At 40.8% G+C, this 27,734-nt stretch overlaps 1 protein-coding gene across 1 annotated transcript in view; it reads left to right on the top strand.

Annotated features, from left to right (window-relative positions):
* ccdc181 (coiled-coil domain containing 181) overlaps positions 1 to 21,727 on the top strand; it is a 32,282-nt gene extending 10,555 nt beyond the window's left edge. The window contains exons 2-7 of the mRNA XM_041211900.1: positions 1,966 to 2,098; positions 3,761 to 4,708; positions 10,802 to 10,943; positions 15,773 to 15,780; positions 20,467 to 20,621; positions 21,559 to 21,727. Of these exons, the coding sequence (XP_041067834.1) occupies positions 1,982 to 2,098; positions 3,761 to 4,708; positions 10,802 to 10,943; positions 15,773 to 15,780; positions 20,467 to 20,621; positions 21,559 to 21,727 (1,539 nt within the window). The 5' untranslated portion in view covers positions 1,966 to 1,981. The remainder of the gene's footprint in view (positions 1 to 1,965; positions 2,099 to 3,760; positions 4,709 to 10,801; positions 10,944 to 15,772; positions 15,781 to 20,466; positions 20,622 to 21,558) is intronic.
* Positions 21,728 to 27,734: the final 6,007 nt, after the last annotated feature.

Raw genomic sequence — 27,734 nt, 5'->3', positions numbered from 1 at the left:
GAGTGTGGCATCAAGGAGCCCTAGCAAATCAATGGGAATCAGAGGGAAAACTCTCTGCTGGTTGGAGCACAAAGGAAAATGGTTGTGGTTGCTGGAGATCAGTCATCTCAGCTCCACGAGATCACTGCAGGAGCTCCTCAGGGTAGTGTCCTAGGCCCAACCGTCTTCAGCAACTTCATTAATGACCTTCCTTCCATCATAAGGTCAGAAGTGGGAAAGTTCACTGACAATTGCACAATGTTCAGAACCATTCACGACTCCTCAGATACTGAAGAATGCACCAAGATCTGGACAATATTCAGGCTTGGGCTGACAAGTGGCAAGTAACATTTGTGCCACACAAGTGCTAGACAATGACCATCTCTAACAAGAGAGAATCCAACTATTGCCCTTTGATGTTCAATGGCATTACCATTACTGAATCTCCACTATCAACATCCTGGAGGTTACCATTGACAGGAACTGAACTGGACTAGCCATATAAATATTGCGGTTCTCTCTGTTTTTGTGCTTTCTCTCTGTTCCTGCTCTCTCTGTTCCTGCTCTCTCTTTTCCTGCTCTCTCTGTGCTCCTGCTGTCTCTGTTTTTGTGCTTTCTCTCTTTCTGTCTGTCTCAATCTCTATCTGTCTGTCTCCCTCTGTTTCCCTCCGACCCTCTCTCTCTGTCTCTGTCAGTCTCTAGGAGTGTGGGGCACTATCCTGAGGCTCCTGAAAAATCAGGCTACTCATTAAGTGGTGCTTAAAAGTCTTGAAGATTGGGAGGTGATGTGTCATAGTATTGATTAGAGAAGCAAGATAGTGACAATGTATTATCTTTTGCAAAATATGCTAGTTGAGCAAGGCCTCAACATACATGAAAGTGATGAACAGTAAGCTCCAGGGATAAGCAAGACAAAGTGTGACACAAGGATGATGTTTTTCTGCAGCATTCGAAAATAATCACTGCTTCCTTCAGCTGAGATCAGGAAATATCTGGGGGAGAGGTGTCAATACACTCCAAAGTGTATGCAATGCTATAGTTTACTCTAAAGGAATGGCACTTCACTGCATCTGAAGGCTTCTGAGTATTTGACAACATTTTACCCAATACTCTGTTTAGGATTTCATTGTCCTTTGTTTGCTTGTAAGGTTCCAACCATCTTGCTATAAGGGTTAAATTGTGCTGGGCTCTCTCTTACAAGATCACCATGTGGTACATCATATAATGACAATATAGGAAGTGTAAATGCTTTGTCTCCTAAGCCGAGGCTACAAATACTCAAGGAGCAATATTTTTAAAGTGAAAGATTACGCAGATCTTATTTTCTCTTGTATATACTTTTTCTACAGAAGTTGCCAGAGTTCTCCCCCTTTCTCTCTCTCTTCCTCTGCATCCTTCCAGCCCTCAGACTCTACCTGCAACCTGATAGTGATCCTGATGATGCCTGTTAAGTTCTTGGGAAGAAACAGTAATAAGCCTTCAGATGCAGTGAAGTGCCATTCCTTTTGAGTAAACTACAGTATTGCATACACTTTGGAGTGTATTGACACCTCTCCCCCAGCTATTTCCTGATCTCAGCTGAAGAAAGCAGTGATTATTTTCTAATGCTGCAGAAAAACATTATCCTTGTGTCTCACTTTGTCTTGCTTATCCCTGGGGCTTGCTGTTCATCACTTTCATGTATGTTGAGGCCTTGCTCAACTAGCATATTTTGCAAAAGATAATACATCATCACTTTCTTGACACTCCAGAAGAGCAGTTTGTGCAGACCGTAAGCTATACACGCTGTATATGTGCTTCTTGATATTGAAGCTATGATTTGCAGTACATCATCATGTGTGTGAGATAATCTGCTCCATAGATCTAGTCAGTTGGCCTATATTGATGGACATATGTGTCATGAAATCCTGCATAGCTCCTAGAATAAAAATAGCATTGTTTAAGTGGTAAATCTTGCCCTCATTGTGGATTTTTTCAATCTTAAAGGAATTGCTAAACAAAAATGAGCGAAGAGAATAGTGTTTCTTCACAAGTTGAAGAATATGAAGATGACTTTGAAAAAGACCTTGACTGGCTGATCAATGAAGAAACAAAAAATAGTGATGAAGATCCAGAGGTAGTAAGTGAAAACAGTTGTGTACGCTGTACCAGATACATGTATGATACTAGTGAGGCGCAACTACTTCCTTAGGAGTGTAGATGTTAATCTTGCTGTAAAGATCTTTCTTGCCTAAAAGGTTTGTTTTTTTTTAATCTAGCACATAGAATTGACAGACATGTTTTTCAATTTATTCCACAGCATATGAATATCAGCCTATTTTGCTGTATATCTTTTTCAAAAAAAAAGTATTTGCAAGTGTTAAGCAAAATGGAAACTAATGCAGGCAAATATCACAGCTTATTTAATTATGATCAGTTTAAAATGTTGTCTGAAGTTACATTTTGTGATCATTTTTGCCGAAATCAAGTTTGTGTTTTCCCTTAAATTTCATTATCTCTTTTCGATTCAAAATTGCCTTAGTTTTCGTTTCAAGTAACAAGCTAAATCCTTTGGGTATAAGTACATTTATATTAACTTTTTTTTCAAAATCAATATTATTATCATGAATTGGTTTCAGAAATGTCCTGCTTCTACTAAACTTTAAATTTACAAACCTCCGTTCTGAATCATCATTGTTGAAATTAACACGAATCATTACTGTAACACATTCTTTGTCAGAACTTAGAACTATGGAACTCATTTATGTCATTTTGTCACTCTTTTGACTCCTCTCCGCCCTCCCCACTCTCCACCCTCCCAGCTCTCCGTCCTCCCGGCTCTCCACCTTCCCAGCTCTCTGTCCTTCCCCCCTCTGTCCACCCCTTCTCTGTCCACGCCCCCTCTCTGTCCACCCCCCTCTCTCTGTCCACCCCCCTCTCTCTGTCCACCCCCCTCTCTCTGTCCACCCCCCCTCTCTCTGTCCACCCCCCCCTCTCTGTCCACCCCCCTCTCTCTGTCCACCCCCCTCTCTCTGTCCACCCCCCTCTCTCTGTCCACCCCCCTCTCTCTGTCCACCCCCCTCTCTCTGTCCACCCCCCGCTCCCTGTCCTTCTCTCCATCCTCTCCGTCCTTCTCTCTGTCCTCCTCTCTATCCTGCCTCGCCCCCCATCTCCGTCCTCCCCTTCCCCAAGTTTCAGTCCTCTTCCTCCCCCCACCGTCTCAGTACCCTTCCCCCCATCTCTGTCTACCCCCACTGTCCGCCCCCCACCATCTCCGTCGCACCTAACCCCCACCCCGTCTCTGTCGCCCACTCCGTCCCCTGCATCGTCTCCGCCTCCCACTCCGACTCATCCTACCCCCCCTCCATCCACCTCTCTTCTGTAATCTCCTTCCATTTTTTTCTCACTCGGCCCTTCTGCTCGACCCACCCGTCCTCTGTTTGATTCAAATTATCTGATATGCCGTTCATTAATCCTTTTTCTTTCTCTATTGATCTTTCCCAGACTATTTGTTTTGTTTAGTTTCCTTCTTTGCCGCTTTGGCCATTCATGAGATGTAATCTTTGCTAGATTTTCTGCCAGTGATAATGGATAAGGGAAAAATCTTTCCCAAGCAACTTTAGATCGATGTAGTTTTCCCAGTGATAATTCATATCAGCCAGCAGAGTTTACATTAACACTTTAAAATATAAGGTCTGTTTCCAAATAGTTGATAAATTTTAAGTTTTCCAACACCACCATGATCATTCTATAAATTAAATAATATTAAGGTTTACTTAGATGAATGCTCGATTCTCCACAGGATTACGAAGAAGATGAAGACATTGAAGCCAAAATTGATAAAGAGCTGGATTATGAGGAAAGAAAAAAGAAAAGTACAGTAGATGAGGAACAATCTGGAAGTCCTGCAGAAAAATCATGTGAACGGAATGAAGATTTTAAAAACCATGCAGAGGTCATCAGTGGAGTGGGTAATGATACTGTCAATCAACCTGATCCCATATCAGACTCAGATAGTGAGACTTCATTCCAAGAATTAAAGCAGGACGATCAGCAGGAAGGAGAAGAGCAGACTGAGGAAGTAAAACGCTACATAATGGAAAAGATTGAGCAAGCCAACAAGAAGCTACTGGATGAAGATCCCATAGATCAAAATCGAGAATGCAGATTGAAGTTCAAGGACAATTTAGTTGACTTGGAGGTCCCCCCTGTGCAATTTTCTGAGATAGAAAAGGATAACGGAGAGGTCACAGGGCAGATGTCTGAAATGTGCATTTCAAATGATGCTCAGAAGGAAAATGATAATGCAGGAAATAAAGGCGATGAGGAAAAAAACAAAGACAAAAAAGTATTAATTGAAAAAGATGGAAAATTTGAACTAATGAGTTTAGAGGATTTTGAAGGTCAAGGTTTATTACCTCAGATCACTGTTGCATTCAGTGAAAATGAGTGTAAACAATCTCACTTCTCCAATGCGTTAAATTCAGATAATCCTAAAGGAAACAACCTTTCAAGCAGTCAGAGCAGTTTATCTTCATCTCCAACAGAAATACTTCATGTCCCAAAACCACCAGATGAACCAAAGGATCGAGCAACTTCTGCAGCTAATACACAAAAGATTGGAGCTCAAAGGGTATTACCTCGAAGGGTCCAATCTGCAATAATGTCTCCCAAATCTACCCACCTGAATATCTCAGAACAAAAGGAGCTTAATTGGCGAACTCAAAAGAAGGAACAACTTAAGACTGAGGTAAATTTGGAGTATTTGACATGGTAGCTACGTTTGCAGATGACACAAAGACAGTTAGGAAACTATGTTGTGATGAGGACATGAGATTGCAGACAGATTGAGTGAGTGGGCAAAAATCTGACAAATGGAGTATCATGTGTGAAAATGAAGTTGTTCACTTTGGCAGGAAGAATAAAAAAGCAGAGAATTACTTAAACAGAGAATGGCTGCAGAATTCCAAGGTGCAGAAGAATCTAGATGTTCTACTGCATCAGTCACAAAAAGTTAGTATGCAGGTACAGTAAGTAATTAAGAAAGCTAATGGAATGCTATCCTTTATTACAAGAGGAATTGAACATAAAAGTAAGGATATTATGCTTCAGTTATACAGGGCATTGGTGAGACCACATCTCAAATACTGTGTGCAGTTTTGGTCTTGGTCTCCTTATTTAAGGAAGAATGTAAATGTATTGGAGGCGGTTCAGAGGAGGTTTACTAGATTGATACCTGGAATGCAGGTTGTCTTATGAGGAAAGGTTAGACACACTGAGCTTGTTTCCACTGAAGATGAAAGAGTGAGGGGTGATTTAATTGAAGTATATAAGATCCTGAACGTTCTCGACAAGGTGGATGTGGAAAGGATGTTTCCTCTTGTGGGTGAGTCTAGAACTAGGGGCCACTGTTTTAAAAGTAGGAGTCGCCCTTTTACGACATAGACGAGCAAATTTTTCTCCCAGAGGGTTGTGCGACTTTGGAACTCTCTGCCTCAGAAGGGAGTGGAAGTGGGGTCATTGAATATTTTTAAGGTGAAGGTAGATAGATTCTTGTTAAGCAAGGGAATGAAAGGTTATCGGGGGTAGATGGGAATGTGAAATTCGAAACACAAACAGATCAGCCATGATCTTACTGAATGGCGGAGCAGGCCCAAGGGGCCACATGGCCTACTTCTGCTCCTATTTCATGTGTTCATATTAAAGCTATGTGAATCAAGCTCTTTTGAAGCAAGTTGTTTATTGATGCTTATTGTTTTTTGTGTACCATATTCAGTGAAAATAGTATTTTGAAAATGTGGGATTTTCTTTTGTTTTCTCTGTGGCTGGTGATGTTGCATTTGCTATTCTTAGAACTGTAAAGGTTTAGAGCACAGCAAGAAGGACATTGGCTTATCTATCTGCCTTATTTGTGCTAGATCAATCCAAAGCTATCTTGCCACTTTGTTTTCAATGCCTTGCCTTGTATCTTTCTCTGCTACAAAAGTTTATCCAAATCTTCCTTGAAACAAAATAGTCTCTCATCTCTGTGGCAAAGTTTTTCATGCTCCAAACAACCATCTGAAAAAATAGGAGAATATATAACGGAAATCAGTATGAATATGAAGGACAGGCAAACTACACAATACAGTGACGATTGTGCATTTTACTTTTGTGAACCACAAAGACAAGTTAGATTTTTGTACTTTTATTTTGGAGAAAGCAATGCTCATCAAGTACAATGAAACACAATATATACCAAGATGTATTAAAGTAAGGTGTGCCACACTATTATGTTAAAATTCAATATCGAAGATTGAAATAAATAAACATGAAGAAGCCCATTCAATCAACCTTAGATCATATCTATTAAAGTAAATGTCCTTTAGGGAAGAAAATCTGCCATCCTTACCTGGTCTGACCTACATGTGACACCAGACCAACAGCAATGTGGTTGACTCTTAAATGCCCTCTGAACAAGGGCAATTAGAGATTGGCTGTAATGACTTGGAAACCATACAAAAATTATCTCATGAGACTAGAGTTAATATAAATACTGGCCTAACCAGCGACGCCCACATCCCATGAATGAATAAAAAAAATCTACATGTCCACTGTTTCTTAAATAATTTCAGGATTTTTGCCTCCCTATGTGGAAGGCCACTCCAAATATGGATCACTCATTTCAGTAGCCAGTGCTTTCTAGACAGGGTACAAGAAGAAATGTAGTATTTGATATTTCTCTCATGTAGGCTGAACTTTTTTGACCTTCTCTGTTTTCTATTTGCTATTGTCATTGCTCCTTTGAATTTTTGACTGTTGTTTTCCTAAGTCCCACACAGCTATTTTTTCTGCTGTTTCTGTTTCATATACCTATACTAACTCTAGTCTCATGAGATAATTTGTATGGTTTCTAACGTGCATCAACTTAAAATAACGTTAAATTTTCCAAGTCATGCTGGTGTCCTGTGCACTGAAACCAAGGAGAGAATTTTCTCCCCATTGAGTGGGGTTGGGCGGAAGCGGGCGTGGGTGGGCACGCAGCCGATCACCACCTGTGATTGGCTGCGCGCTGCCATTTTACGTGGGCTGGCCAATTAAGGCCTGCCCAGTGTGACGTGCACCCGGAAGCACTGAGCGCTACCTGTGCGGGTGGAAGGAGTAGGCTGTGTTGGGGCCTGAGTTCTTTCGCGCATGTGCGTGAAAGAACACAGAGATCTTCCTGAGGCACAGAACTGTCTCAGGGAGATAACTTTGATTTTTAAAAATTTTAATAAAGGAAAAAAAAATTTAAAGACATGTCCCCTCATGTGACAGTGTCACATGAGCTGGAACATGTCTATGAATTTTATTAAAAATTTTTATTAATGTTTTAAAACCTTATGAAACCTCATCCCGTCTGTGGATGAGGTTTCATGATAAATGCGAAGGCTGCCTGGGCTCTTCGCCTGCCCACCAACCTTAATCTTGGATGGGCAGCTCAGTTAATTATTTCAATTGGAATTTAAATGGCCTTAATAGGCCTTTGACAATTGGGCGGGCACGCAGCCGACTCCGGTGTGCGCCTGCCGAACTGAGGATTTTTTTAATTCATAAAATATAATTTATTCATAAAATATGTGAAAGAACATTACAAAACCTTTCTAAATTGCCATCACAAAAATTGCAATCAGATTCAACTTTTACACATGGATCACGAGGTGCTTCAATACAATCAATGAATATTACAATCATTTCAATATGGTCATTACAGACAGTCAGACAGTACAATGGTATTGGGATTATCAACATACATCATGTTGCACTCAGAGGTGCTTCAATACAATTATAATAGTTAGTATTCAATGCAAACATTCATTGTGAGCCATACAGCCCAAGGGGTCTATATCTTTCCCAGCCCCATGGTGAACTGAGGATCTGAAGTTTTTTTTTTGAAAAATATACTTTATTCATAAAATATCTGGAAGAACATTTCAAAATCACAATCACAAAAGTACAATCAGATTCAACTTTTACACATGTATCACAAGGTGCATCAATACAATCAATGAATATTACAATCATTTCAATATGGTTAATGCAGACATTTAGACAACGGTATTGGAGTTATCAACATACATCATGTTGTACTCTGAGGTGCTTCAATACAATCATAATACAATTAGTATTCATTGTATACATTCATTTTGAGCTGTACAGCCCGAGGGGCTCTCAACAGTTCCCAGCCCCTCGGTATCTGTGGCAGAAAGGTCTTAGACAGTGACCTTTCCCCATTGCACCTTTGTGGCGGCTGCCCCAAGCTTTAATGCGTCCCTCAGCACATAGTCCTGGACTTTGGAATGTGCCAGTCTGCAACACTCAGTCAGGGACAACTCTTTGCGCTGGAAGACCAACAAGTTTCGGGCAGACCAAAGAGCGTCTTTCACCGAGTTGATGATCCTCCAGCTGCAGCTGCAGTTGATGTTTGTCTCGGTGTGTGTCCCTGGGAACAGCCCATAGAGCACAGAGTCCTGTGTCACAGAACTGCTCGGGATGAACCTCAACAGAAACCACTGCATCTCTCTCCAGACCTTCTTTGCAAAGGCACAATCCACAAGGAGGTGAACAACGGTTTCGTCCCCACCATAGCCACTTCAAGGGCAATGTGCAGTGGGGGTGAGACTCCTGGCATGTAGGAAGGATCTTTCTCACCACCAGCCAAGCTACGTCTTGGTGCTTGTTGGAAAGTTCTGGCGATGAGGCATTCTGCCAAATGACAGTCTGCTCAGGGGATCATCCCACAGGACCCACTCTCTCCTTTCACCACAGGGCCTCTAAGACGATACGTGCTGACCACTGCCTGATCTTGTGGTCAAAGGTGTTTCTCTGCATAAATATTTCCACGAGGGACAGGTGGTATGGCAAAGTCCAACTACTTGGAGCGTTCCGTGACAGCGTGGCCAGACCCATCCTTCGTAACACCGGGGAAAGGTAGAACCTCAGCACATAGTGACACTTCGTGTTTGCGTACTGAGGGTCTACGCACAGCTTGATGCAGCTGCACACAAAGGTGGCCATCAGTATGAGGGCGATGTTGGGCACGGTTTTTCCCCCTTTATCTAGAGGCTTGTACATCGCATCCCTGCGGACACGATCCATTTTCGACCTGAAATGAGGATTTTTTTTTCTGCAAAAATACACTTTATTCATAAAGTATCTTCAACCACATTCCAAACCATTTCAAAATCACCATCACAAAAGTACAATCAGGTTCAACTTTTACAACATGTATCAAAAGGTGCATCAGTACAAACAATGAATATTACAATCATTTGCAGACATTCATTTTGAGCTGTACAGCCCAAGGGACTCTACACAGTTCCCAGTCCCTTGGTGCACTGTGGCAGAAAGGTCTTAGGCAGTGACCCTTCTCCATTGCGCCTTTGCGGCAGCTGCCCCAAGCCTTAGTGCGTCCCTCAGCACGTAGCCCTGGTTTTTGGAATGTGCCAGTCTGCAACACTCGGTCGGGGACAACTCTGTGCGTTGGAAGACCAACAAGTTTCGGGCAGATCAAAGAGCGTCTTTCACCGAGTTGATGATCTTCCAGCTGCAGTTGATGTTTGTCTCGGTGTGTGTCCCTGGGAACAGCCCGTGGAGCACAGAGTCCTGTGTCACAGAACTGCTCTGGATGAACCTCGACAGAAACCACTGCATCTCTCTCCAGACCTTCTTTGCAAAGGCACAATCTACAAGGAGGTGAACAACGGTCTCTTCCCCACCACAGCCACCTGGAGGGCAACGTGCCGAGGGGGTGAGATTCCTGGCATGTAGGAAGGATCTGACGGGGAGGGCCTTTCTCACCACCAGCCAAGCTACATCTTGGTGCTTGTTGGAAAGTTCTGGGGATGAGGCATTCTGCCAAATGACTTTGACAGTCTGCTCAGGGAACCATCCCACAGGGCCTCTAAGATGTCACCGTCTGACGGACTTGTGGTCAAAGGTGTTTCTCTGCATAAATTTTCCCACGAGGGACAGGTGGTATGGCACGGTCTAACTACTTGGAGCGTTCCGCGCCAGCGTGACCAGACCCATCCTTCGACCTGAAATGAGGATCTGAATAACACACGGTGACGCTGGGACACACACGATGATGTCAGGACCCGAAGATTTTGGCCCAAGGACTCTGAAACTACTTCACATTAATAGGTTTCTAAGCTCAGCATCAAATTAGATTAAACTACTGCTGGGCAGTTTTTAAACTTAATTCTCCGTGTTTTAGTGATAAGACTCTAGCTGACTGTTGCAATTAAAATTTAACCAGCTGCTGGAACTCTGTACATGAATATTCAAATTTTCCTTTGTCACTGGGTAGAGTGAAATGCAAATCCATCTCAGACCCTACAGTTTAATGGCATTTCAAGACACAATACTGTTTTATTTAAACTTATTATTCCCTTGGACTTCAAAACCATGGAACTGACCTTGGAACTCCTTACTTCTGTGAGACTTCCTTTTGTTCCCACCACCTAGGCTTTGCAATTCAAAGTTCATTTTCAACACTATCTCTTAATTTATCTCTCCTAATGTTTTTGTGATTGGCCTTGATTATGTGCTTTGGTCTTTCATGTAAGTTGTTAGTTTAAAAAATGGTCACTGAGCTAATGTTAGCAAATTCTGAAAATACTGTAATTTGATAGAAAAATCTGTAGTAAGGTGGCTGTGAATATTTAGTGATCTCTCAAAGATTGTACAATGCTAGAAACTACTGTAGGTGAGAAGGGAGAAATTAAATGTATAAACCCCAAGGCGGATTCGATAAAGTGGTTCTATGGCAATTGATGATGAATGAATGTCATATCTTAGTTAAATATAATTTGTTGTGTAGGCAGGAGCAAGAAAAATTGAAGAAGAGGTGCAGAAGAAAGAGGAGAACAAGATAGCTTTTGGGGTCTGGCTTCAGAAGAAGAAACAGCAGCGCCAAGAAGAAAGGAGAATTCAATGTGCAAAGGAACTAGAAAGAAAGAATAGTAAGGTACTGTAGTTAGAAATGTTGTACTTATTCTGAAACTTTCTTATTCTGAACTCTTAAGTCCAAGTTACACTGCAGGAAAATCTGGCTCTGATTACGATCGTGACCTTAACCTTTACTCGTGAAAGGGATGGTATCCATTTTGTTTACCTACTTTTTTTCACTGCCCTTTCTTTTAAAAAAATGTCTACCTTTTGTTCTCAAAATCCTTAATAATTTTCAAAATAGATATTTTAAGCAGTTGTACTCCATTTATAAAGATTTGCAATATATAATGAGGCTTATGGCTGTAATGGTTGGGTTGTAATACTTCTTAAAAAACAGCAGTAATTTACAATGGATAGATTTTGTGATATAGTAAACTGCATACACAGATCTAAGAAATATTTAAACCTCTATCTTAAAGCCAAGTGATCTGTGATTTGGATAAAGACAATCACTTTATTACACTTTATCATACCCCCATTGGGAGAAATGGTCCAAGACCCTGCTGAGAGTTAAAGAGGTCATTTTCTTTGGAAACTCAGGTAAAATTCCACCCCACTCCACTATGACACAAAAAAATACACAACGCTACCAATGCCAACACACCATTATATGTTACCAATACCAATTTACAGTGCTTCAAATAAGAAACAAAGGGGACAGAAGCCTCATACTTTGTTTTCTACTACAGCAGAAATGGAATAAAATTCTGCTTAATGTTCAGATGAGAAATTTTTGTTTAGGTGTAATTTAATTGACTTGTTAATTGTGGGAGAGGGAATTTTAATATATTCATGCAAGTAACATTCGTGCCACACAAGTGTCAAGCAATGAACATCTCCAACAAGAAAGAATCTAACCATTGACCCTTGACATTCAATGGCATTATCATTGCTGAATCCCCGCTATCAAACATCCTGGGTATTACCATTGATCAGAAACTGAACTGGACTAACCACATAAATACTATGGCTACAAGAGCAGGTCAGAGGCTCGGAATTCTGTCCACCATCTACGAGGGCACAAGTCAGGAGTATGATGGGATACTCTCCTGCCTGGATGAGTGCAGCTTCAACAACACTCAGGAAGCTTGACACCATCCATGACAAAGCAGCCTGCTTGATTGGCACTCCATCCACAAACATTCACTGCCCCACCACCAACGAACAGTGACAGCAATGTGTGCTATCTACAAGGTGCACTGCAGAAACTCACCCAGTCTCCTTATAAAGCACCTTCAAAACCCATGACTGCTACCATCTAGAAGAAAGGTGAGACTGTAATATGGCTTTGGCAGTTGCTCAAATTTGTTTGGGAGTTGAAGTTATATCTTTGGTCGGTTCACAAAAGGTAACTAAAGTTAAGTTACTTAAATTGGCGGATAAATTACAATTGGGGTTAAGCAATTAGCAGGGGCTAAGAAAGCAGATATAATTGAAGTTATAGCACAACATGTAAAGTTGGAAGTGATACCTGACATCAGTGAGTCACAGCTGGAGGTAGTGAGACTTCAATTAGAAATGAAGAGGCTTGAATTTGAACAAGCAAAGGAACTGAGAAAACTTGAATTGGAGGCAAATAAAAAAGAAAAAGAATTGGAAATGAACTAGAAGCAGCAGAAAAAGAAAGGGAAAAAAAGAGATTATTTCAAAAAGAAATGGAAACGTAAAAACTTGATTCCCAGAGGGAAAAGTTAGCAATGGAAGAGACAATGAAGGAAAGAGACAGAGAATATCGGCTTAAAAATCTGGATTTTAAAAAGGAGACATCAGATTCTGAGGAAAGTTCTGATGATGAAAAAACCTTTAACTTAAAACTGAATGGGGAAATGTTTAAATTTGTACAAGCTCTTCCAATGTTTGAGGAAAGAGATTTGAAGCATTCTTTGTTTCATTTGAGAAGATAACTAAACAAATGAAAAGGCCACAGGAAAACTGGACATCGTTGTTACAATCCAGGTTAGTGGGTAGAGCATATGAGGTTTATGCTCCACTGTCAGAAGAAATGTTGGTGAATTATGATGTGGTAAGCAAGGCTATTTTGAGTGCATATGAGTTAGCTCCTAAGACATACAGGCAGAAATTTAGGAAAATGAGAAAACAGCCTGGGCAACTTATATTGCGTTTGAAAGAGTAAATCAAAGTAATTTTGAATGGTGGATACAGGCATTAAAGATAGAGACAGCATATGCAGCTCTTGGAGAAATAATTCTTTTGGAAGAATTTAAAGATTCAATTCCTTTGGTAGTGAGAACTCATGTGGAAGAACAGAGGGTTCAAATGGTAAGCAGCAGAGATAGCTGATGATTATGAGTTAGTTCATAGAGTCAAACCTTTTTTCTGTTACCCTTTCAAATTGGAAAAGGATAGAAAGTGGGAAGGTGAAAGGAAGGTGGGTACTTAGGGAAGAGGAGTAGGTGGAAATTTGCAGTAAGTTTTTTCTCAGAATAAAAAGGAAAGTGCTGAGGGTAGAAGCGACATTCAAAAATTGAGATGTTTTCATTGTAATAAAGTTGGACACACAAAGTCAGTGTGCTGTAAATTGCAGGGAAAATCTGTTGGAATTATAGGGGTACAGAAAAGTTATAGAAGTAAAAGTACTGTGGGTTCTGAGGACTAGGCATAGGAAAAACCAGTGGTTTGTATGCAGATAAAACAGGAAGAATCAGCGATAGGTAAAGAAATGGGAATGTGTTCACAAATTACCCAAGAGAATTCTGAGGAGCAGATTGTTTAAAGATTTTGTGTGTGAAGGGAAAGTCTTTCCATGTGTAGGTAATAATCTTAAAATTTTAAGAGACACAGGGGCTAGTCAATCCTTAAATGTTGTGGAATATTTGTTGTTCTGAGGAAGTATTGCAAGAACAGGTGATAATAAGCGGGATTCATGAAGTTGCTAAACCTATTCCCTTGTAGAAGATAAATTTAATGAGTAAGTGGAAAACAGGCAAAGTGACCATTGGAGTGACTGTTGGAGTGGTGGAAAAAATGCCCATTGCAGGAGTTCAATTTATTTTGGGTAATGATATGGCTGGATCACAAATATGGGTGATGCCTATGGTAGTTGAGCAACCTGTAGAGATGTCCTCAACAGCAGTGTTGCAGAAAAAGCATTCTGGATTGTTTCCAGATTGTGTGATAACAAGATCACAGGCTCATAGATTGAAACAAGAAGAACAGGAAGTTCAAAGGCAGGGAGAAGGTGTGGAAATCCAATTAGCTGACACGGTGTTTGATAACATTGTTCAGAAAGAAAGACTGGAAAACAATTCAGCTGAAGTGTTTAACTCAAGGTAGTTGGTGGAATTACAGAAAAAGGATTTGCAAATACAACATTTATATCAGACAGTTTACTTAGAAACAGGGGCAAAATGTATTTCAGAATGTCATTAGCTTAAGGGTAATGTTTAATGAGAAAAGAGAGGCCTTCTCATGTTTCAGCAAATAAAAGTTGGAGGGAGGTACATCAGATTGTAATACCATTTGGATATAGAAATCAGATTCTGAGCATAGCTCATGAAATTCCAGTGGGGGGACATTCAGGAATTAGAAAGACACAGGTGAAGATACAAAAACATGTTTATTGGCCTGGATTTGATAGGGATGTAGTCAAATTCTGTAGAACATGCCACATGTGTCAAGTGATAGGGAAAGCACAAACACTGATTAAACCAGCACCTTTAATTCCGATACCAGCATTTGAAGAACCTTTTACTTGGGAGATGGTTGATTGTGTAGGGCCTCTCCTTAAGACTAAAAGTGGAAATCAGTACCTACTGACAATAATGGATGTGTTTACCAGGTTTCCTAAAGCAATGTCTTTGGAAAACATTACAACAAAGAAGATTGTGGAAAAGATAACTAATTTTTTCACAAAATATGATTTACCTAAGGAAATATAATCAGATCGGGGTTCAAATTTTATGTTACAGCTGTTTAAGGAAGTAATGAACAGTTTGGGAATAAAAGAGTTTAAATCAACAGCTTATCATTCTGAGTCACAAGGGCCTTTGGAAAGATGGCATGAAACTATAAAAACTAGGATGACAGTGTAGAGTTAGGATTATCCACAGGATTGGGGTAGAGGAATTCCATTCTTGTTACTTGCTATTAGGGATGCTCCTAACGCATCTATTGGTTTTAGTTCTTTTGAACTAGTCTAAGGTCATGAGGTAAGGGGATCATTGAAATTGATTTATGAGAAATTGGAAGTCAAAATTCAGAAACTACTCTCCTTGATTACATATCAAACTTCACAGAGAGAGATTGGACAGAGCATGTGAGTTGGAAAGGAACATTTAAAGATATCATAGCAAATGATGAAACTGAAGGCATACAGGAGCTGCAGCTCAGAATTTTGTTGCTGGAGAGAAAGTGCTGGTTCTGTTACCAGTACTGGATGACTCATTAAAGGCAAGGTTTAGTTCTGCCTTACAGGATTGAAAAAAAATGGAGTGAAGTAAATCATTTAATAAATACGCCAGATAGAAGAAGCAAATGGTGTGTCACGTAAATATGCTTAATAAGTACTTTAACAGAGAAGAGGACCAAAAGATGGTGTTAGTGATAGTAGGTAATGAGAAAGAAGTAGAAATAAAGGATTCTGAAATTTATGTGTCTTACTGTTGCCTTTATGAAAGTATAACTGGGAGTCATATTAAGTAGGGGATTTAGAAGTTATCATAGTAGTAATTTGTGGATTGTAAGGTGCGTACCTTTTTATTTCTGTTGGACTGTTGATTAAAATTACAATGGCTAGTTTGAAAGACATGTCCACTGGAACAGGATAAGAGATGTATACAATGCATGTATACAAGTCCTGGAACAGAGTGTGCCTTGAAAGACAGGATGGTGCTGGACAGGATTTCTGGACCAAGGGAGCTGCCTGGGAATAACGTTTTAATTGGCTCCTGATCAGATGACCAGGTTTTGTGTGAGGGCAGTGCAGCTAAAATAGTTCCTAGCCTGGAAAGAACAAAACCTAAAACCCCTCTCTCCTGTGTGTGTGTAAGCTACCAGTAATTCCACAATAATAGCTAGCTGGCTTTTTCTCCTCATATCTCTACAACCTGCTCTCTCTCTGAAAACCCCTGTCAGGAGGCAAAGGGGAAAATCATCGTTAGAGACATTGAAAGGCAAGTGCTCAACCAGTGAACTCAATACTGAAAGTGCTGGAAGATCACCTTGTGTCATCAACAAGGAACTCAAAAGAATTTGGAAGACATCAATCAAAATCAGCCCATCGAATCCTGTACTCTGGAATTAGTGCTATTGAACTGTTTTATCCAACCCTTAAATCCATGTTTTGTGTATCTTATGCGTCTTGTAATTGTGTGTTTGGGATTTAAGAAGGTGTACTGTTTAGGTTATAGAGTTAGAAATTATCAGTTTATAGTTCTTTCTTTTGCCACTGGCTAACGACAATTTGTTCAATAAACAGTTATTTACTTATTGGGCTGAATTTTCCCCTGCCGGGGGGAAGTTGATGGGTGGGCGCATATGGGGGTGCTTCTGATTGGCGCCCCCGATCGGAGGCATGGCGCCATTTTTTGTGGACGGGCCACTTAAGGCCCACCCAGCGTGACGTCTGTACAGAAGCGCTATGCGCTCCCTGTGTGGATTGGAGGGGGGATTCCCAAAATTGAGAGTGCGCTCTTTCGTGCATCTGCACAAAAGAGTGCACTCATCTCCCTGAGGCTGCACTTAGCCTCAGGGAGATCAGCTATACATATAAAAAAGATAAAAATAGAAAAATAAAATTTCCCTTACATGTCCCCTCATGTGACAATGTCACATGAGTTGGGACATGTCCATAATTTTTACAAAATCTTTATTAAAATCTTTTAAAGCCTACATGAAACCTCATCCCGCCCCGTGGATGAGGTTTCATGTTTTTTCTACTTCCTGCTGGGGCTCCTGGCCTGCCCGCCAACCTTAAGGTTGGATGGCCAGGTCCTTTAATTACTTAATTAACCCTGTCAATGGCCTCAATTGGCCATTGACAAGTTGTCAGGCACGTAGTTGATTTTGCTGCGCTCCCGCCTTCCTGAAAATTTAAATCGAGTGCCCCCCCAATGTCACCACGCGTCATTTTACACGTCAGCAAGCAGGCCCTGCCCCCACTTGCCGACTTGTAAAATTCTGCCCATTAAGTTTATAAACCTGGTGCTATGCTAGTATTCTGTTAATCTAAATTAAACAGTTAGATAAATTGGGGCAATCTGGTGGTTTGATCAAACTTTTCACATTTGTCGTGGCTTGAACAGTGGGGCTTGATAGTGCAGCGCACTATCCCCAGTGAGTCGTGACAAGATCTATGAATGTATTTAAAGTAATTTCTATTAATATAGGTTTTTACGAAACTGGATTAAACATTTAAGACTTGGTGTCTTTTACTACTGAATTCAAGGCATGCATCTTGAAATTTATGCAAATTGCGAATAAGTTGTGGCAGTTGTTTCAAGTTTCCCTCTAGGATTTGAACAACTCAACATTTACCATCGGCTGTGCCATAAAAATACATCCATTTCGGGCAAAAAGGCAAACTGACCCACATGTGACCAGTATTGGATTTTTGTCAAATAATTTTTAACAAATATTATTTTAGTTCAAAAAGGAAGATTTGTGTAGGAAAAAGAAAACTGCAATTTAAGATTTGTCTTTCATTATAGTTTAATCTGATTATCTAAGTATACACCATCCACAGCATAGCAGTGTAGCTCTTCATAATTTAACTAAACCTTACAATTTTGTATAATAAAAGCAGAAAATGCTGTAAATACTCAGCACATCAAGCAGCATTTGTGGAGAGAAAAACAAAACTATAGTTTCAGGACATGGAAAGTTAGAGATGTAATGTGTTTTTAAACAAGTACAGTGGGCAGGGAAAGAGGGGAGGGAAAGGAAAAAAGACAAGTTCCGTGATAAGTTGGAAGGCAGGAGAGATTAAATAACAAAAGGGTCAATGATGCAAGGCAACAGGTAATGGGACAAATAAAGAAAAAAAAGATGGGCTTAGAGAAGGTGAAAATGTCAATAACAGAATTATTACTAACAGTTGCTGTCCAAAAAATTAATACATTGGTTATGATCTGAAATTGTTGAACTCTGTTGAATTTGAAAGGCTGTAAAAGTGCCTAATTAGAAGATGAGGTGCTGTTCTTTAAGATTCCATTCAGCTTCATTGGAAGAGAGCAGAAGGCCAAGATGATCTTAAGGAGTGTTTTAAAAAATGAGAAAGAGTTAGCAAGGCAGAGTGTTAAGGAGGAAATTCTAGAGCTTGGGGCCTAAGCATCGAAGCCATAGCTGCAAATGGAGGTACAAAAGAAATTGGGGGTGCACAAGAGGCCAGAATTGAAAGAACACGAAGTGTATATAATATCTGACTTGCACTTAACTCCATTTAAGTGAGAGTGGCCAAGATAATTTCATTAATAGTAGAGACATTCAGTAAATTAACTAGGTAACAATGAAAACCAACAGCTCGAGGATGAAAACCCAGCCCTAAGTTCTGGAATTCCTTACTAAAAGCTCTTTGCCTTGCTAACTCTCTCCTCTTTTTAAGTACTCTTTAAAACCTATCTCATTGACCAAACCTTGGCTCACCTGGCCTGATATCTACATATGCGGCTCAGTGTCAGATTTTTCTCCTGTGAAGTGCATTGGGCCATTTTGCTACGTTAAGAGTAAAGTATATAAATATATAAAATGTAGAAGTAAAAGTGTCTGTTGTTGTAGGAAATGTAACAAACTAATCACTCCAAGCTTGGAACAGCTTCTAGGATCAGAGTTGTGTCATTTGGTGTATACTAAATAATAGTTGTTATGATGTGAGTGGTTTGGTTTGAATACTGTATAAATGGTATGGCAAAGTAATAGATGAATACAATATAGGAAACTAGCATACAAAATTGGAAGTGAACTAACATATCTGAATGCGTTTGACAAAAATTGAATAGATGAGGTAATTTCACAGCATGATTTGCTGTGTAATATCAAAATCTGAGTGGCAAAGGTGTGCTGCATAATTTAAGATACCATGTCCAAATTAAATCAAATCATTCTGGGCTATTAATTCTTTCGTTCCCATCAGGTACCATGCCCTAAGAGGGCGTTGGTGATCATAGACAACCATTTGTTGGTCCATGGTTATACTTGGCAAGGTACTGCAGTGATTTGTCTTTGCCTTCTGCAGGTTCAGGCTGACTAGGAGATTCTCCCACTCTTACCGCCTGCCTTAGGTATATTGGAAAGATTTGCAGGTTGATAATCAACCTGTTTGGCCATGACATAAAAGCACCTTGTGTGGTCACTAAATCCCAGAGTCAGACTTGAACCCGGAGCTTCTGGCCCACGATTAGGGAAGCTACCACTGTGCCACCAGCCCTCCTGGAATATTAATTACAGGTCGATAAATCAAGATTCTTATCTCTTTTGAAACCTAAGTATTTTTTAATGTAATAGCTGTGGCATAGCATCCAAGTTAGTCCACTTTATTGACCATCACTTGAAAATAGACCAAGAAAACTTATACAGTTAACTTATCAGTTAACTTTATGGGAATTAACTTAACATTTCGTAGCCATTAAAGCTTTTAGTATAGTCGGCTAAACAAGGGTACCTTAATCCTAATTATATTTGTACAAGTGCAAAGTGCATCTTCTCATCAAAATACTTAATGAAATAGTGCACTGAAACTGCATTTGATCATTTAGCTGCAATTGTTCAAATGATGGATGCATTTGAGGATGCATATATTGGCTAATTTTGGGCTGGTTCATTGCTACCTATGAGCCAGCTTAGAGCACTAATTAATTTTGAACACCATGTATAAGTTTTCTTGGTTTACTTTCAAGTGATAGTCAATAAAGTGGACTAACTTGGATGCTATGCCACAGCTATTACATTAAAAAATACTTAGGTTTCAAAAGAAATAAGAATCTTGATTGTTTGAAATAAATTAGAAAGAGAAAAAGAAGGGAATTTCTTCAGTAATTGCCTGGATACACAATGGCCATTCCCCCCATGCTGCCAATGATAGCAGCAAAGTAAGTACAAAGCTGTAGTTTATATATGACTCTTGCTTTACTCTAAATGCAACACTGACAGCAGTTTACAATGTGTTGTGATGTACTAATAACCTGTAATACAGCCTTGGGTGGGCTAAAAATTCTACTCCATGATACCCTACTTGATGGTCTTTCAAACTCACCTCTCGCCGTTGGGAAAATATCAGAATGAAGTGAGACACAGCATCAGATGGGAGGGAAAATCAAGGTGCTGTCAGTCATGGTCAATTTCATGCAGTTTTTTTGTTGCCTGTGCGCACCTGAGGCCTGGGAAAAAATGTTTATTGAGAGTACCCTAGCGAGGAATTAAAGCAGAAAATGGGAAGAAACGCACCATTTAGAACCACATATTAATGTGGTTATTACACATTTGTAATTGTAATTATTACAATTGAATTAGCACAGAATGAAATTGAGTTTTTTTTTAATTTATAAATGCTAGTGAAAGCTGCTTATTTTTGTTTTAAAGGAACATCGAGATCCAAATGAAGCCTTCAATCTCTGGCTAAAGAAGAAACGGGAACAGCAAATTAAAGAGCAGCAAATAGAAGCCATGAGAAAAAGAGAACAAGATTACAACTCAAAAGTCCACACAAGAGAAGATTCTGAAAAAGCATTTAAGCTGTAAGGGAAGTTTAATAACTACTTTCCATACTATCTTTAATTCTACTTCGTACAAATCTGGATTGGCGACTCAAACTGCTAATTGTATATATACTGGTAAAGAAACAGGACACCAGCTTATAGCTACAGTTGTAGCTATAACTTGCATTTGAATCACCAGTATCATTTGACATTTGCAAATATGTAAAGAACGCGTTTTGCATATATATAAAACATATAATTAATTCAATTGTAAAGTATGAGCGGCACCAAGAATAGACAAAAATCCTTTGATTTATAGTTGCAATTGTTAACCCAGAGTCTTTTTAAATACGTGAATCTGCAGCAACAGGCCATTGTGCATTGTGCTGTCAATTCTACTGCATTATCACATAATTTTAATTATGCAGATCTCTGCAGAAAAAACAATTCATGACATAAGTAAATGTGTGTTATTGATATTGATGCTTTAGAAGAGAATTAGGGGTTTGTGCTGTGAAAAGTTATATCAGCTCATTTGGTACCCATTTTATGTCTAATATAATATAACATCTCCCTTTTAAAGGAGATGTTAACCCAAGGCCCTCGTGTATCTGTTTGTTCAGGTGGATGCTAAAAATTACATGACACGTTTCAAAGAAGAGCAGGGAGTTTTCCTGGTGTACTGACAAAACATCATCCCTCAACCAACAATCAAAGACATTAACTGATCATTTATCTTATTCCTGTTTTGGGGATCTTGGCACATGGTAATTGATTGCTGCAGCTTCTGCACTTCAAAATTAAATTGTGTGAAGTGCTTTGAGAAAATTTTCAGACATGATGAAGTACCAATGATAGTCTATGTTTAAATATAAAAAATAGTAAAGGCACTAATAGAAGAGGTAGGAGCATATGTACTTTCATTCTGTTTAATTCAGTAAGAGTTTGATTCAGTAGTTTTTCTTTCTCTTCGCAGGTGGCTAAAAAGAAAGAAAGCTGAGAAACGGGCAGAGCAGTTGGCTGCCAAGGAACGATGTAAGAAGTTTCTGATGGAAGCTAGAAGAGTAAAAAGAATGCAGACTCTACTGTGCACCCTTAGTGAATCCAAATCATTTCAGTTTGACAATTATGGTTACAGGTTCTAGGAAATCCTGTTCATGTTATTTCTCTTCATGTTTTGAATGCCTCATTGCAGAATTCAGATGAGCAGAAACCTTCCAATGGTTTGCTGACCAGCCTTCCAGTAGTATGAGCACACCTAAAGAGATCTCAACAATACTGTTTTTAATATGTAATTTTTAACATGCACGTACATCAGTACTAACATTTCCAAATCTGCTGAGCATTCCACAACACATGATTAGGTTGGAATAAATTATCTGCACAGTCTGTAAGTTGTTAATGATTTTTTCTATGCTAATGAAAAGCTTCTTTCAAGCATTTAAGTTTTATTTTAATAGGTGAAAGTAGACCATTGTTAAAGTTGCATTTGCACTTTCCACAAGAGGTCATTGACAGTTATTAAAAAATAAACAAAGTATTGGTGTTTGTGCAAGTGATGGTGTAATTCTGTACGTGCAAGAAATAAATTAATCTACTCATCTGAACTAAATCTTTTAAACTCTGATATAATGTTTGAGTGTCAATAAGGTAGTTTTGCTTGTTGTACCTGTGGTTCTTTTCACAGCTAAGCATATATAAAGAGTACGCTGTTGATTTGATGCTTTCCATTTAGAAATTGCCTAACTTATTCTTGATTCTTCCTATGACAGCCTGGCTGAAATCACAGGGCAGGAATTTACCCTCGTCAGGTGGGCTTGAGCAGAAGCAGTCGGGAAATCGAATGCTGCCCGTAATCGGACCGCTGCCGCGATTTCACATCAATTAAGGCCCACCCAGCATGAAAGGTGCGCTGCTTGTGTCGGGGCGGGAGAGGTCAAGCATGCAAGTTCACACATGCACGCGAGTGCGCGCAATGAAAGTTTCCTGAGGCGCAAAGCTGCCTCAGGAAGCTGCAGATTTAAAAAATGAAAAAGAAAGAAATTTAAAATGTAAAAAAACATGTCCCCTCGTGACGCTTGCCTGATGTCATTGCATGTCATTTTACACTCGTTCGGGTTAGGTTTGTGCCCGCCTGGCGAGTGAAAAATTCTGGCCTTGGAATTGTCTTGTGGAATCCAGTCCATAAACATGCATACCAATGTGTTATCCCTTCTGCTGTACAGTTCCCTGGGGCTTCTGCTGCTCTGGTGTAATTTTGAACACAACTCTATTTCTACCAAAGTTATACCAGTGGAGTGGAAAAGACCCGAGGAAGTCCCTAGCAACAATATTTTTCTTCTAAATATGTGTTTTCCAAACTATTTGCCAATAACTACTTTTTTGAATGTTGTAGGATTCTTCAGATTTTTGTGTTGTGGATTACAAATGACTCAATTGTAGCATAGTGCAGCCAGATTCTAAGTAGATAAAATTTTAACAGCAGAAGACTATTTATTACATGGAACGATTCCCAATATAATTTAATTGTACAGCTTTATAGTATCATTGAAAGCTATAAAACAAGAATATTTATAACAAGCATGGAATTTGAGTATTCATTTAGAAAGTTTCTTTCAGAGAGGGAACTAATGACATTTGGTAAAGGTTAATGATATGTCAGTGTTATAGCATTGTTACTGTATATTGTTACATGGATATTGTGGGTAAATTTCATGACTATAAAAGGAAAATGTGTACCTAGTGAGCATGCAAATGTCCTTTAAGAATCCAACAAATGTTTGATATTCAGGAATAATGCACATATTTTTGTTACAAAAGAGCTGTGATTACTATATACAATGTCATCTAACATATTAAATTGCCTGTTACATTAAAAATTCCTCAATTTACCTATAGGCTTTCTTTATGGTGGCTTTAATGGCTCTTTCATAAAAACAAAACTTTAAATCACTTTGAGAATGCTTTGATATTTTTCTGCACATGAATAACATTACACAAATAAGCTGATCCTCACTTGGTGGGTCTTGTTTGCCCCTGCATTTCATTTGTTTAAATTGAGAAGCAAAGTGAAGAACCATTGCCCATAGTCCAGTTAAGGTCAAAGGACTGGCTTACTAAATCATGAGAATCAAACCATTCCTGATTATGATTGACCAATCTGAGGATGTACACAGTGGGAATATAGTACTTTCTCATAAGGAAATTTGCAAACTGCTTACTCACTTTACCAATTATTAATTTGCATGGTAGTTTACATGCACATTTCATTCATAATGTCATTGGGCCTGAGATGGGGAAATCTTGAGGAAGAGAAATAATTAATTATTGTATACATAGTTAAGACGAAGAGGTACCCATTTTTTCAACAACCTTGCCCTTATGTGGATGCTGTTCAGCCTGAACTGCACTCCAATCTAAACCCCTCTGCACTTCAATTTGATAAGATGAGCCTGTTTGCACCCTGCCCCTGGAGATAGATTCAGAAACATGGCTGCAAAATTAGAGGCTTGCAACTATGCGACTGGCTCACAATTCAAGGGCCTTCTTTCTAAGATTGGAGAATGGAACTAAAAAGCTCCTGAGCTGAAGGATTTAAGGGTCCCTGCAACAAACCTGGTCAATTGCCAAAACAAAAACAGAATTACCTGGAAAAACTCAGCAGGTCCGGCAGCATCGGCGGAGAAGAAAAGAGTTGACGTTTCGAGTCCTCATGACCCTTCGACAGAACTTGAGTGAGTCCAAGAAAGGCATTCCGTAGGGATCGATCCCTCCGGGACACCCTGGTCCATTCCTCCATCACCCCCTACTCCTCAACCCCCTCCTATGGCACCACCCCATGCCCACGCAAAAGATGCAACACCTGCCCCTTCACTTCCTCTCTCCTCACCATCCAAGGGCCCAAACACTCCTTTCAAGTGAAGCAGCATTTCACTTGCATTTCCCCCAACTTATTCTACTGCATTCATTGCTCCCAATGTGGTCTCCTCAACATTGGAGAGACCAAACGTAAACTGGGCAACCGCTTTGCAGAACACCTGCGGTCTGTCCGCAAGAATGACCCAAACCTCCCTGTCGCTTGCCATTTTAACACTCCACCCTGCTCTCTTGCCCACATGTCTGTCCTTGGCTTGCTGCATTGTTGCAGTGAAGCCCAACGCAAGCTGGAGGAACAACACCTCATCTTCCGACTAGGCACTTTTCAGCCTTCCGGACTGAATATTGAATTCAACAACTTTAGGTCCTGAGCTCCCTCCACCATCCCCACCCCCTTTCTGTTTCTCCCTTCCTTTTGTTTTTTCCAATAAATTATATAGATTTTTCTTTTCCAACCTATTTCCATTATTTTTAAATATTTTTAAATCTTTTATGCTCCCCCCACCCCCACTAGAGCTATACCTTGAGTGCCCTACCATCCATTCTTAATTAGCACATTCATTTAGATAATATCACCAACTTTAACACCTATGTGTTCTTTTGTTCTGTTGTTTGTGACATCTTTTGATGATCTGCTTCTATTACTGCTTGTTTGTCCCTACAATCACACCAACCCCCTCCACTTCTCTCTCTCTCCTCCCACCCAAACCACCCATCCCCCAACACACCTTAAACCAGCTTATATTTCACCCCTTTCTTGGACTCACCAGGTTGTCCCGGAGGGAACGATCCCTACGGAATGCCTTTCTTGGACTCACTCAAGTCCTGTAGAAGGGTCATGAGGACTCGAAACGTCAACTCTTTTCTTCTCCACTGATGCTGCCAAACCTGCTGAGTTTTTCCAAGTAATTCTGTTTTTGTTTTGGATTTCCAGCATCTGCAGTTTTTTTGTTTTTATCTCTGTGTTTAATTGACTGCCACTGCTCTTCAAGAAATGCCTACCTCCTTGAAGAAGTTCTGTTCATCTTTGTGACAAGATTTCCGTATCTCTCTTTTGCCTTGCTCACCTTCATTGCTTTCCATTTCTCTCCTGGTGTTTGACAAGGTGTTTACTAAAACCCGCTTTCACAGCCATATCTCCTTTCTCAGTGACTGTCTCCGTCTCCGACTTACCCCACGTGGATTTCAACTGAAATTCCACCCCTCATGTTTCGAACCCACCCAGGATTACAGGTATCTCCGGGACATAAAACGTTTCTCGGACTGCTGTTCCCATCACATTCTGAAATCCACACTCAGTGCCATGCGCCGCCATATGAACACAGTCGACCTCTCCCTCCAGCAGCACCACCGTACCCTTTTTCAAAGCTGCGCGTGCCCCCAGTTTCATTTTGTTCTTCGGCTCATCCGACGCCTCAACAAGAAACTTTTTCTCTTTCTCTCAAGTGCTAAGGAACGCAAGCTCCAACAACTCATCGACACCAACACCCATCCAGGACACTCCACCCCTGCCTGTCCCTCTGTCCCCACCCCATCTTCCAATCCCAGCCCCAGCCGTGTATTCACTATACCCCCTGACCTTCCCCTCTCTGATGCTGAACGTTCAGTGCTCAGCAAAGGACTTAGTTTCATACTCTTACGCCCTCACCTCAATGAATTTCAGGCTTGGCATGATGCTGAACTCTTCTTCCGCCGTCTTTGTCTCCGGGCTCACTTCTTTGGGCAGGAGTCCTCCCCCCGTTCAACCGATCCTTTCACCCACCTCCAATATTCTCCCTCCACCTGGACCCCTCACTCTGGATTCTTACCTTCTCTTGATCTTTTCATTGAGAACTGTCGGCACGACATTAGTCGTCTCAATTTCTCTGCTCCTCTCACCCATTCTAATCTCTCTCTTTCTGAACTTACTGCATTCCATTCTCTCAGGTTCAACCCTGACATTGTCATCAAACCCGCTGACAAGGGTGGTGCTGTTGTTGTCTGGTGCACTGACCTCTACCTCGCGGAGGCTGAGCGTCAACTCGCAGACACTTCCTCCTACTTCTCCCTGGACCATGACCCCACCACTGAACATCAAGCCATTGTTTCCAGGACTGTCACTAACCTCATCTCCTCTGGGGATCTTCCTCCCACAGCTTCCAACCTGATAGTCGCCCAACCTTGGACGGCCCGCTTCTATTTCCTACCCAAAATCCACAAACAGAACTGCCCCGGTAGACCGATCGTCTCAGCTTGCTCCTGCCCCACAGAACTCATTTCTGGTTATCTTGACTCCCTTCTCTCTCCCCTTGTCCAGTCCCTTCCCACCTACATCCGTGATTCCTCTGACACCTTACGTCACATCAACAATTTCCAGTTCCCTGGCCCCAACCACTTCCTCTTCACCATGGACCTCCAATCCCTCTACACCTCCATCCCCCACCAGGATGGTCTGAGGGCCCTTAGCTTCTTCCTCAAACAGAAGCCCGAACAATCCCCATCCACCACTACTCTCCTCCGTCTGGCTGAACTTGTTCTCACACTGAACAATTTCTCCTTCAACTCTTCTCACTTCCTCCAAATAAAAGGTGTGGCTATGGGTACCCGCACGGGCCCCAGCTATGCCTGCCTCTTTATGGGGTATGTGGAACATTCCTTGTTCCAATCCTACTCCGGCCCCCTTCCACAACTCTTTCTCCGGTACATCGATGATTACTTCGGTGCTGCTTCATGCTCTCATTGGGACCTGGAAAAATGTATTAATTTTGCTTCCAATATCCCCCCCCTCCATCATTTTCACATGGTCCGTCTCTGACACTTCCCTTCCCTTCCTTGACCTCTCTGTCTCAATCTCTGGTGATAGACTGTCCACCAATATCCTTTACAAACCTACCGACTCCCACAGCTACCTCGACTACAGCTCCTCACACCCCGCTTCCTTTAAGGACTCCATCCCATCCCCACAGTTCCTTCGCCTCCGTTGCATCTGTTCCAATGATGCTACTTTCAAAAACAGTTCCTCTGACATGTCCTCCTTCTTCCTTAACCGAGGTTTTCCACCCACGGTGGTTGACAGGGTCCTCAACCGTGTCCAGCCCATCTCCCGTGCATCCGCCCTCATGCCTTCTCCTCCCTCCCAGAAACATGATAGGGTCCCCCTTGTCCTCACTTATCACCCCACCAGCCTCTGCATTCAAAGGATCATCCTCTGCCATTTCCGCCAACTCCAGCATGATGTCACCACCAAACACATCTTCCCTTCACCCCTCATATCGGCATTCCGTAGGGATCGTTCCC

Source organism: Carcharodon carcharias, chromosome 18 (genome assembly GCF_017639515.1).
Source record: "Carcharodon carcharias isolate sCarCar2 chromosome 18, sCarCar2.pri, whole genome shotgun sequence".
Classification (NCBI taxonomy): Eukaryota; Metazoa; Chordata; class Chondrichthyes; order Lamniformes; family Lamnidae; genus Carcharodon; species Carcharodon carcharias.
Note: the sequence above shows the minus strand (reverse complement) of the source record. Positions and strands in the feature narration are given on the sequence as shown.